Genomic DNA, 12,356 nt, shown 5'->3' with positions numbered 1-12,356 from the left:
AATATTATAATTTAATAATTTCAAATCAATTTTGTAACTTAAATCTGCTATTTAAGTCATAACCTTCATAACATAAAAAAAAAAAAATTGAAGAAATAACAGAATAATCAGTTATCAGTGCAGCTGCTGTTAGTAGCCTTATTTATCATATGAAATGTGTAGTTCATATGTCAGGGCAGCTGAAGTTGCTGTATTGAATAGATGTTATGTAAATGTGGGTGGTCATAATTGTATGTGCTCATGGTTGACGTCATAATCACAGTGATGACTCAGTAATAACTCAGTTTAGTTTTATAATGAGTGTACCTGGTATAATGAAAGAGCAATTATTAGATTGACAATTAAAAATATGAGCATTTCATCTGGTGATCAGATCTGCTGAATGAAAAAGATGATTTCAGAGTGTGAGTTTGCTCTTAGTCTGGTCATAAACAAGAATATATCGCACACACTAGGAAAATTAAGTAAGCATCAATGGCTAGTAGAAAGTGCACTATTTATCCAATCTCAGTAATGGAATAAAATCACCCCATTATTTTTAGACAGTGCATTAGTACCTGTGTGTGACTATTCTTAAAGTTTTCAGTTTTGTTTGCAAGAGAGAAAGATAATGTAGTTTAGATAATTTAAGGCTTTCATTTTGTATGTTTGTGTGGAAGAGACACACAAGCCACACAAAACTGCCAGTTTTGGCAGTTTTGCCAATCTGCTGCTTTTGTCACCATGTCCCTATTAGGTCTCCAATTTTGTTTTCTCTTTCTCTCTTGCTTTCTCTCTCTGCATTTAAGCAGGACAGCACAGAATGTAATAGATTCTTCTTTCTTTATTGCATCTAATTGGATTACCTCCCCAGCCTCTCTCTCTCTCTTTCACAAAGAGAGAGAGGAGAGAGGTAGATGGCAGAGGGCAGCGAGTGTCTTCTGTTGAGAGCTCTATTAATAGTGCATCCCTTATACACTCGCTTGTTTCTGTGTGTGCGCTAGAGAGAGTGTAAGGTGTGTTGCTGTGGTGATGTGCTGCTGACATGTGTGCCTTTTGTGCTTTTTGAACAGAAAAAGGCAGAGGAGGCTCACCGGATCCTGGAGGGACTTGGACCTCGAGTAGAGCTGGTGAGTCCACATTTCTCTCCTTATTTCCTTTTTTCACATATCGTCCCTCTTTTTTCCCCATCAATCTTCTCTGTTAAAAATAGCTTAAGGTGTCAGCCGATCCCATTATATTCGTTTATAGCACTTGCACAGTATAGTTTTCAAAGATAGATGGGGTCAGGTGTCACATTAGCCATTTATGTCAGAGTTGACTTTGACAGGGTCTTCAGATTGTCATCATGCTCTGTGTCAAGATACATCAAGACCATGTACATGTTTTTGCTTCATAGTTTTTAAATGACCTGATTTCCCAATTCATTCAAAAAAAATTTGTTTTTTTTTTTTGTTTTGTTTTTTTGACCTACACATTCGAGGTGTATGAAAACTGACTGCTGTAACATGACCTCCAGAGTGTGAAATATGAACTCCTTCAGCCTGCAAGTCTCTGTGTGTGATCACATATACTGCTGCCTATTTGTTTACAACATGGCTGTTGACCTCGTGCAGAAGCGTTTGGCACGATGCCACTCAGCATCCGTTACATGAGAAACCAAACAGGAAGTGACCACCAATGCCTTGATAGAGCAGCCTTTCTGGTGCCAACTATTTCATCAAATGCTCTGGACTTCTGTGACAGAGAGGAGACCTACTGCCAGAAAAACTCTTCACTTGACATCTCAAACGAGTGTGTGATTATGATGATGATGATGATGATGATGATGATAGCAGAAGGTTTTAGATGTGGTGTTGGAGAGGACAGTCTTCTTTGTGTTTCTGGGCTTGACTGAAAAATGGGACGGTAGAAAAAGAGAAGTTCTCCCAGAGCTGGGCTGCCTTGATGTGACCGCGGTGTGTGTTTGTGTGTGAAACTGAACTCTACTGCTTTCATCTGTCTCCCCCACAGCCTTTGTACAACCAGCCGTCTGATACCAAACAGTACCATGAGAACATCAAGATGTGAGTTTGCCTCTCTCTGTCTCTCTCTCTCTTTCCTTCAAAACTCAAACAACTGTGTCCACTGAGAGATAAAGAAATAGGTAGCTTAACCAATTGCAAACATGCTTATATGCCATCTCATTTGCTGCAGTGTTTATAATGACTGAGGGATGAAACTAGCATTGTAGAGACACAGGCATAGAGCCCAATTAATATTCTAATATTGTAGTTCCTTAGGCCCTGTTTACACCTGGTATTAAGATGCGTTTTGGTTGATCAGATCACAAGTGGAATAAATACAGGTGTAAATGGGGTCTAAAACTTTTTGAGCTTGTCCACTTTTGACCACTTTCAGAGGTAGTCGAAAACGTATTTGATCGGATTGCTTTCATAGTGTAGACGCTCATGTGGTCGAATGTGTTCGAACAGCTACAAAAGACCACCAATTTTTCTGATTTTCTTTGTCTTTTGTTGTTTGATTAACATTAAGCACACAGTTGGAAGCAGGTTTATTAGGCACTGTCACTTTAAAAGTTGCACGGATCCAATATATTGTTACACGCGCGCTTTTTTCTTAATTGTTCAACCCACTTAAGACATAACTGACTGTGTTTATCTGAATACTCACCAAAACGGGCATTTTGACATAAATTTGTGTGTATTTGGCCATATAAGCTGCGGAAGAGAACTGAATTCGGGATCACGCGCTGTCTGAGAGGCAGCTTTCTGTGCGCATGAGTACTTCACTTATTGCATTAACCGTGTCACACGTATTAATATTATACATTTCACACGTATGTAGCAGTCATGTGTCCAGTCTTCTCTCTGCTGTCTACATCTACCTTAAACTTGGACTTTTGAAATCTTTTGGAGTATTAAAATCATGCAGTTACTGTAAGCTGTAGCGATACGCATATCGCGATATGTACATTTGCGATTTTTTTTTTTTTTTTTTTTTTTTTTTTTATAATTTTGATATATCGTGCAGCCCTAGTGTAGATCATGGGCGTTGAGCTGCATTCTCGTTTCCAGTGTGTCACATAAAGCAGCTAATCCTCCAGCCATCTGCTGTGTAATGCAGTGCCACCTCTGCACCTACACAATTAATCTCACTCGCACAAGTACATGCATTAAACAACAATTTAAAGTGATCTAAGTGCACCAGTAGTACATGTCAATTGCACATGATGCCAGTCTGAGAGACATCTGAAACCAGGCGCACACACACCCTCATGTAGGACTCATTAATGCTGGATGAGAGTAGATTAATGATCGTGACCTCTGCCATGTAAGAGGTTGGCAACTAGGAATTAATCAGTATGGAGTGAGAGAATTAAGGCTGATTACTAATCTGACCTGCATTGCTAGCTAACCAACTCTTTCTCAAACACACAAATAAACAGATTAAATGTAAAAGTTTGGGGTCGGTATATAATATTGATGAGACGCATTAGAAATGGCATTTTTTGTTATGTTTAATGTTTTATTTTTCCCCTTTACAGAAATCAGGCAATGAGGAAAAAGCTCATTCTGTATTTCAAAAGAAGAAATCATGCTCGGAAGCAGTGGGTAAGTGATAGCACTCAAACACGCACTCAAACACACAGTAGGATGGCATTGTTGGAGCTCCCTATAGCTGAATATTAGGCATATTTGTTTATTCATTACCAGGGCAACCAACATAGCTATCCATAAAAGTGGTTGAAGTGATCATGTCATTGAAGATATTGAAGGATGGGGTGGTTAAAACTACATTGGAACTGTTATCTGTCAGCAATAAGTTTCATTCTAATGTTTCCTCTCTTGATGACTCTACTGCAGTATAGTCTAGCTAGACTTTGATTTTCATCCTTTACATTCTGACTTGTGTGCTCAGGAACAGAAGTTCTGTCAGCGCTACGACCAGCTAATGGAGGCCTGGGAGAAGAAAGTCGAGCGCATTGAGAATAACCCACGCCGCAGAGCCAAAGAGAGCAAAGTGCGGGAGTACTATGAAAAGCAGTTTCCTGAGATCCGTAAACAGAGAGAGATGCAGGAGCGCATGCAGAAGTGAGTGGTCATGTGCCATCTTGAGCTTTGGAGACTTTTGCATGGTCTTGTGTGTTTTCATAAGCTCATGCTGATAGAAATGTGTTAACGGCTGTATTTTCTCTACAGTAGAGTGGCTCAGCGAGGTGGAGGTCTGGCCTCTGCGGCCCGCAGCGAACATGAGGTTTCTGAGATCATCGATGGCATTTCAGAGCAAGAGGTAGAGTGCAACTTAAACACATAGTGTTTCCTGCACTGCTTTTCAGTGTCAAATCTACAGCACCATAGCTGTAGAATACATTTTACCATACTTGATAGCGTGCAGTCTGAATTTGATGAGATAAAACACTCTGTATTGAATGTTTTTTTTTTTTTTTTTTGCAGTTTTTGTTAAAAAAAAAAAAATGTATTAAAATAATAATCAATATATCAAATCTTATACCATTCAAAAGTTTATAATCAGTAATTTAAAAAAAACAAAAAAACTTTTATTTACCAAAGACGCATTTAATTGATCAAAAGTGACAGTAAAGACATTTATAATGTTACAAAAGATTTCTATTTCAAATAAATGCTGTTCTTTTGAACTTTCAGGAATCATCAGCCTTGGTGAGCATAAGAGACTTCTTTCAAAAACATAAACTTTTGAACGAAAACAAACTTTTGAACGGTAGTGTATGTATGTTTCCTAAACAGTATTGTATACACTCAGGCGCTGCAAAAACGATTCTATAGGAAATGCTGTTGCACACAACAGATAAGCATACTCTTGGAAATCAAATGTTTGTGTGCCTGTCTGGAAAGTGCACACATATCAAAGTGACTTTACAACTCAAGGTCTCTTGCACAACCAGGAGGGTTTTGTGGCTGATGCACTTCCTAAACTCAGACACAGATTCAGTGTCCACTCATTTTTGCAGAATGTTTCTGACTATTCTTTTAAAATGTCTGTTTTTCGGTTCTTTTTACATATTTATTTTTGTTTGCCTTTCTTTCTCCTTCTGCAGAACTCAGAGAAGCAGATGCGTCAGTTAGCTGTCATTCCTCCCATGTTGTTTGATGCCGAACAGCAGAGGATAAAGTTCATCAACATGAACGGGCTGATGGACGATCCCATGAAGGTCTACAAAGATAGGCAGGTCATGAACATGTGGAGCGAACAGGAGAAGGACACTTTTCGTGAGAAGTATGTTCTGCACTCATGTGCATGTTGATTTTGCATGAAGGAATGTGGAGTTACGAAATCTGTACTAAAATGTATCAGCATGTGGTTTAGCATCTCTCCCCTGGCTTTCAAGATCTCAGCAGTTTTTGTGCATGTGGTCATGTTGTTAGTTGTGCAGCACTAGGTGAAAAGTGAACAACTGAAACATAAAGCTCTGTGCTGATGCTAAAGTAAGCACGACTACTTGAGCATACGTGTCTCCAATCTTCTACAGGCCAACTGAATATATCATGCAACTGAAATAAACATGCAATAGAGTTCCAGAGTGACCATGAGCTGTCCTTAATTTAAAAAGCTTAAAAAAGGACAAAGAAGTGCTATAAAAGCACTATAAGTGATAGAATGTGGTCATACAAAATAAGGCATTAATATGGACTGTATAAGTAACAATAAACAGCCAATATTAGGGGTGTAACGTATACAAACGTTACGGTTCGGTACTTACCTCGGTATTGAAGTCATGGTTCGGTACGGGTTCGGTACAGCAGGGGGGAGAAAACTAAACATAAAATTGCTTCTTTTTTTTATTAAACAGTGGTTTATTGAACAAATTGTGTCTCTCTTTAAATAAATTCAGTTATAATTAACATTTTCTTAAGGATAAAAAAATCTATCTATGCTGTAAACTATATACAGGGACCCCTATCTTACACATTACTATAATATTAAAGGTTACAATTAACAACAGAGCTCAAACTATTCAATTCAGTTGCTATTTACTTTTAGATATAATAATCAACACTCAAATTTAAAAAACAAACAAAACATGTAAATTGCACATAAGGCAGGTTTTGCATTAACTTCTAAATCTAATTGTAAAGTTATTTTTCTATTTCTGTTCTATTTTTCTACATTTTTTAAATATAATCATTTACACAGTTACTGTCGTAACTTGTTTTCATGGCAAATTTATTTAAACATATATTAAATAATTAATAATAAGTACTATTACTAAAATAATAAGATATTACTAACAAGTAAAGTAAACATAATGAATATACAGTCAAACCAAAATTTATTCAGACACCTTGAACATTTCATTCATTAATACAGTTTATTCACTATAGTTTAAAAAAAAATGGTAATAAAATATGACAAGATCTCCAAGTTAAACTGTGTCAGAAAAAAATGATCTTAATGATGTCAGATAACACTTAAGCAAAACATGGTCAGGTCAAAGTGTCTGAATAATTTTTGGTTCCAAATTTTTTTTTATATCAATTTTACTGGTAACCCACTATATGAAGAATTTTTGGGTATAATATGTCACAGTTTACTTTATTTTCCTATCCTCACTTACATAAATGAACTATAGTGTCCTGCACCCACTAGTAAAAATCTATCAAAAATATAAAAAATGTCTGAATAATTTTTGGTTTGACTGTATAAGCTAGCTAATATAGTGCATATATTTACTGAAATGCTCTCCTCTAGAGTTCATTTCTCTAGTTAACTAACATGCTGTGGACACTAATTGACTTGCCTTTGGTAAATGTAATGTTAAGTGAGAGATTCTCAAGCTGTTTTATTGATGTCTTTTTTCTGCAGTTGAAACACTGGTTGAGAGATTACACACACATCTAGATATCTAGATCTGTTGTTCTTCTTCTGTGCTTTTTCCTGTTGTGGCGGTTAGCAAACAGTGTTCCATTACCCCGTGCGCCCCCTTCTGGATTGGAATGTAGATCGCCTGTGACTGACTGTATTCGTCGTCTAACTGCATGAACCGAACTGTGATGTCCGTACTGTACGGTTCGGGACGAATAAATGTACCATTACACCCCTAGCCAATATGCTAGTAAAATACATGCTAATAAGCAACCAGTTAAAGGTGGGGTAAGCCGTTTTTCAAAAAACGCTGTTGGACATTGTTGATATTTGAAATAAACCCAAACAAACCCACCCCTCTCTTCATTGCTTCTCCTCCAAAACTCACCCTCCAGTCCGAACTTCCCTGCTCCGAGTCGGTCTCGAACCCCAGCCCGTTCGCCGCTGGCAGACGAGGCGAGTGCACTATCAATGACGCTAAACACCGCATTCTCTAATTGTTGTCGGTGTGCAGTCGTTTACCTGGACAACTCTCAATATCTGTCCACTGTTACACATGCAATGCAAGAGTGGATGTCTGTTTAATCACAGCTGACGCGCAGCAAAATAATGATTCACGAAAAATAAAGCGAACGAACGACAAGCACAAAAAATGAACGTACAGTACACAAGAGTTCATTGTTAGTCGCCAACAGCACAGCAGCTCCAGACAATTAATGACACTCAAACCCAGTGTTACTCACGTGTGAAGCGGAATCAAAGCAGCCTCCGCGTCTGTTTTTCAGGCCTTCCCGCTTAGCTCTCTCCAGCGCTGGAAAGCTTTTCTAATATTAACGCGGGTCCTAAAGCGCTTGCCCAGTCATAAACCTTCATTCTAGTGATATTCTTTTGAGCTCTTTTGAATTGTCTCATCTCTCTTTCTGCATCTCTCTTTCTGTTTTTCTTCAAATCTCCCTCTTGCTCGTTCTCCTCGATCGCCATATTCCCCCTAATGCTGATTGGTTACACGTTTGTTGTTGATGTCGGCCCGACTAACTTCCAAACAGTGTTTTTGAAAAATGACTTACCCCACCTTTAATGGTGAATATGTGTACCTAATCTAAAGTCTAAAGTTTTTGTTTTTGTAAAAAAATTCACGTTAGTGCATCACTACCAATCTGCACCAAATATGCAGAGGTCAGCAGCAGAAGGAAGTGAGAGAGAGATCTTGTCTAGTCTGTTTCTTAAGCATGACTTTTACTGAGTGAATGAGGAACATTACCAGGCAAATCAACCTTGTGTCATGCCACTCTAAAGAAATCACCTTCACGAAAGTCATTGAAATAATTAAATGGTTAAATACAGCATTTGAAGGTTGTGTTTGCTCTGTATCACAGCTCTTCCTCTCCCTCACTGCAGGTTTATCCAGCACCCAAAAAACTTTGGCCTGATAGCCTCCTTTCTGGAGAGAAAGGTACACCTGCGTCTTTATTAATACCATCCTCTTCATCTCACTGTTTGCACTGCATGAATATGATCAGAGAGTATGAGCAGAGCAAGTAAGGTTTGAAGTGTTGTGTGTGTTCGCCCACAGACTGTGGCTGAGTGTGTCCTGTTCTACTATTTGACTAAGAAGAATGAGAACTACAAGAACATCGTTCGCAGGAACTATCGTCGCCGAGGCAGGAGCCAGGTGAGCCTGAGACTACATCTCCCATCCTGCCCTTTGACAATTTAATGCTGTTTCATTCAAAGTTGTATAAAGAAGCAAACCACCAATGCTAGCATTTGTTTTGAGGTTGATTATCAACAGAAAAGATTATTATTTTATACATTGCAAACAGATTTATTATTGTGTAATGTTACAACTTTGAAACATTAATGTGCTTAAAGCCCTGCCATTTTGCATGACGTCAAATACCAGCATCTTTGCAAAATCAATTGTAGACTTCTGCGAAGGTGTTCAAATTAAAAGTCCCACATCAAGTGGTGTCCTCCTGCACTTTTCAAGTAGAAAGCTGGAATTACGACTTTCCAAATTTAATGGAACGCAGAATAAACACTGAAAACCTCAAGGATGTTGTCTAGGCCATTATGCTATGTTAAATAATATAAACATTGTTTATTTGCTTGTGGTTCTGTCCACTTCGCATTTACTTCATGATTATAGTGTTTATAGTGTTGGTGTGAATTTGGTGTCTTTTTAATGAGTGTGCGTTATTAAAAATAAATCGACATGACTCTAATGAGGATCACAGGCGCACACCTCAAAGTGAGCTTAAACCATATGAAGTAATTATCCAGCTCTGTGCCCTGTTGGAGTCTGCCGTGATTCTCTCCTGATCTAAAACACTCATTATTTCTGTACGCGTGTGTGAGAGAGATCACGCACAAAGAGAGTCACGGCACTGTTGCGTCGTGAATGTATAAATGTTTGTGTTTTGGTTTAAAGAGAGAGAGCAGTAGATGAAATTGTTAGAAAGAGAGCTCTGTGTGTGTGTGCTGCCTGCAATTATAGCAGGCTCAATAAAATCTGATAGAATAATGAGCCCACAGCCCAAACACATTTGTTTTACTGGTCTTCTGCTGCCGTAGCGGTTCTGCTCAGGTCATTAAATATCGCCTGATCTTAATGGGCTCGCATTAAAACGCTCTCAGCCAGTGCCACAAACACAGAAAGCGAGGGATACAGCGAGATGAGCCTGATGGGTGAGAGAGAGCATAAACAAAAGGGAGACGTGGAAACAGAAAGCAAGTTACAGTATGGCTGAGTGCATCTGTATATGTGTGTTTAACTGTGCATGAATAACTGAGTGTTTGTGCATGCAGCACTGTAATGAGGGATGTGGGCAGCAGACGTGACATCTAATTGTACTGAAAAAGCCCATTCAGTTTTTTCTCTTATATTGCTCAAAATGAGTTATTCAGATAAGTAAAATGTGAAAAATATACTGTAGTGTGACTATACCTATCATGTGAAATGTAGAAATGTATACTTCTTATCAACAAGAAGTTTGCTGTCAGTATATTTTTTAAAGACATTTTTGCTATACTAATAATAATTATTATTATTAATAATATAATTAATAATTATAAAATCTACAAATTAATATATTTAAACATTTATATTAATGTATTTAAGAGAAATAATATATAGCCATATCACCCTGTAGCCCAAGACTAGTTGCCCACTGAAGCTAAGCAGGGCTGAGCCTGGTTAGTACCTGGATGGGAGACTTCCTGGGAAAACTGGGTTGCTGCTGGAAGAGGTGTTAGTGAGGCCAGCAGGGGGTGCTCACCCTGTGGTCTGTGTGGGTCCTAACACCCCAGTATAGTGATGGGGACACTATACTGTCAAAAAGCACCATCCTTCGGATGAGACTTTTAACCGAGGTCCTGACTCTCTGTGGTCGTTAAAAAAAGAGTAGGGGTGTAACCCCGACATCCTGGCCAAATTTGCCCATTGGCCTCTGTCCATCATGGCCTCCTAATCATCCCCATATACTGATTGGCTTCATTGTCTCCTCTCCACCAATAAGCTGGTGTGTGGTGGGCGTTCTGGCGCAATATGGCTGCCATCGCATCATCCAGGTGGATGCTGCACATTGGTGGTGGTTGAGGAGATTCCCCCTTCCGTATGTAAAGCGCTTTGAGTACCCAGAAAAGCGCTATATAAATTATTATTGTTATTATTAATATTAATAACATAAAAACATAAGCTAGTAATTATTGAGTCCTGTGAAATGGAATGCAAAACAAAATCCATTTTTATACAGGCAATTTCTTGGAGTTTATTAAAGATGTTGCTAATCAGGACCCCAAAAGGAAGTAAATAAGACTTGAAATTAGAGATGCACCGATACTAAATTTCTCTACCGATAGCAGACTATTCAGAGTGATATCTGCCGATACGATAATGATACCGATAGTTTGGGTGTTCTGCCTTTTATACCTTCTTAAATGAATGATAATTCCATTATAATTAATCATTATATTCTTAATTATTATATTTTGAAAGAAATGCAAATAAAAACTTTCTCTCGTTTCAGAGTAACTGGTATCAGTTATAAACAAACACACATTACTCAAATTAATATTAACACATTAACTAAATTCTGAAGATTAAATTAATATTTCTTAACTTTCTGAATGTTATTAATTCATATAATTACTATTAATATTGAACATCAAACTGGTTTCTTGGCATTTTCTTTACACAAAGCACAAATTCATTGCATTTCCTGCCCTCTTTTGATTGACAGGATATATTGGCCCTGACTATCGGCTGTTTTTAAACTATCGGCCGATAGTGTGAAAATTTGCTTTTATTATTGGCCGATATATCGGTGCATCTCTACTTGAAATGTCCTGTGGTGTGACAAGCTAAACTCTGCTACAATCTAAAACTGCTTTAAACTGTTTCTCGAATTGTGTTATTATTGTGCATGCTGTTTTCATGATTTATTTAATTGAGAGACTACATGGAATATATTTACTTGTAAAAATGAATTTGTCACACCACAGGACCAGTGAAATCAAGTAATGAAATAGTCAAAATCTGGAGAAAAACACACAAATTCCCTTATGCAAAAACATTAGGGCTGGGACAATAAATCGATGCATCGCAAATTGAGAAATCGAGAAATTCTGGATCGATTTTCCAGATGCGTCATGATTCTCTCTCAAATAGATTCTGAGCTTAGTTTTTAACAGCAGAGCAGATGGCACTACGTGCTTTAGAAACAGCTGTACTCTGCTTGCTTCCAATTCCTTACATATACCACTTAAACCTTCTATAAAATAATCATTCATAAAGTTTGAAAAGGTTGAAGCGAATTACAATGGGTGTTTGCAGTGGGCTGTTCACATTAATCTCGCATCATAAAAGCGTTCTGAGGTGCAAGTACATAGCCAACACACAAGCGCTCTTCTTCGTGAGCATTTGAGCATGTGGTTAAAAACTAGCCTAGAGTGCCATCTGCTGTTAAAAACTAAGCTCAGAATCAATTCAAGAGAGAATGGCTATACATTTGGAAAATCTCAGAATCGATCCACGAATCACAATGCTTCGATTTATTATCCCAGCCCTAAAAAACATACATGTTAAAACAAAATCATGTGGGGAAAAACATTATATACATATCTATTTGCAGCTACCTGTGTGTGTTTGTGTGTGCGTAAGGTTATTTGAGGTGCTGTTTGTCAAGCTGAAAATCCATGAGGCAAGATCAGAGCACGGAGACATTGAGATTCCTGCACTCTTTCACTCATTGATCTCTCTGTCCTCGGTCCCCTCAGATTGTATCTGTGTCCCCTCCCCCTTCATCCTTCTGTCATCCATTTTTCCTTTCGTACAAGCCGTAGTGGAGCATACTCTCTCTTTCCTGACAAAAATTAGATGGTTTATGGTGCCTCATAACTCAAAATTGAATTCTTATTTGAAGGAAAAAACGGATACATAGAAGTGAGACCTGGGTGATTGGAGCACCACTTCTTTCTATGGGTGTTTTTTTTTTTTTTTTCTCTCCAATAAAGAACGTCCTTGTCCTAGA

General features: G+C 38.1%; 1 protein-coding gene across 5 annotated transcripts in view; it reads left to right on the top strand.

Annotated features, from left to right (window-relative positions):
- Nucleotides 1-12,356, top strand: part of ncor2 (nuclear receptor corepressor 2) — a 108,824-nt gene that overhangs the window by 56,351 nt on the left and 40,117 nt on the right. For 3 of the 5 annotated variants that reach the window (XM_051904428.1, XM_051904430.1, XM_051904431.1), the window contains exons 7-15: nucleotides 1,053-1,109; nucleotides 1,993-2,045; nucleotides 3,527-3,593; nucleotides 3,901-4,073; nucleotides 4,182-4,272; nucleotides 4,647-4,661; nucleotides 5,060-5,238; nucleotides 8,224-8,278; nucleotides 8,399-8,497. In XM_051904428.1, the coding sequence (XP_051760388.1) occupies nucleotides 1,053-1,109; nucleotides 1,993-2,045; nucleotides 3,527-3,593; nucleotides 3,901-4,073; nucleotides 4,182-4,272; nucleotides 4,647-4,661; nucleotides 5,060-5,238; nucleotides 8,224-8,278; nucleotides 8,399-8,497 (789 nt within the window). The remainder of the gene's footprint in view (nucleotides 1-1,052; nucleotides 1,110-1,992; nucleotides 2,046-3,526; nucleotides 3,594-3,900; nucleotides 4,074-4,181; nucleotides 4,273-4,646; nucleotides 4,662-5,059; nucleotides 5,239-8,223; nucleotides 8,279-8,398; nucleotides 8,498-12,356) is intronic. The other 2 variants (XM_051904432.1, XM_051904429.1) reach the window with 1 other exon arrangement.

Source organism: Ctenopharyngodon idella, chromosome 8 (assembly GCF_019924925.1).
Source record: "Ctenopharyngodon idella isolate HZGC_01 chromosome 8, HZGC01, whole genome shotgun sequence".
Taxonomy (NCBI): Eukaryota; Metazoa; Chordata; class Actinopteri; order Cypriniformes; family Xenocyprididae; genus Ctenopharyngodon; species Ctenopharyngodon idella.
The sequence above is the reverse complement of the archived record's forward strand: the minus strand, read 5'-3'. Positions and strand labels throughout refer to the sequence as shown.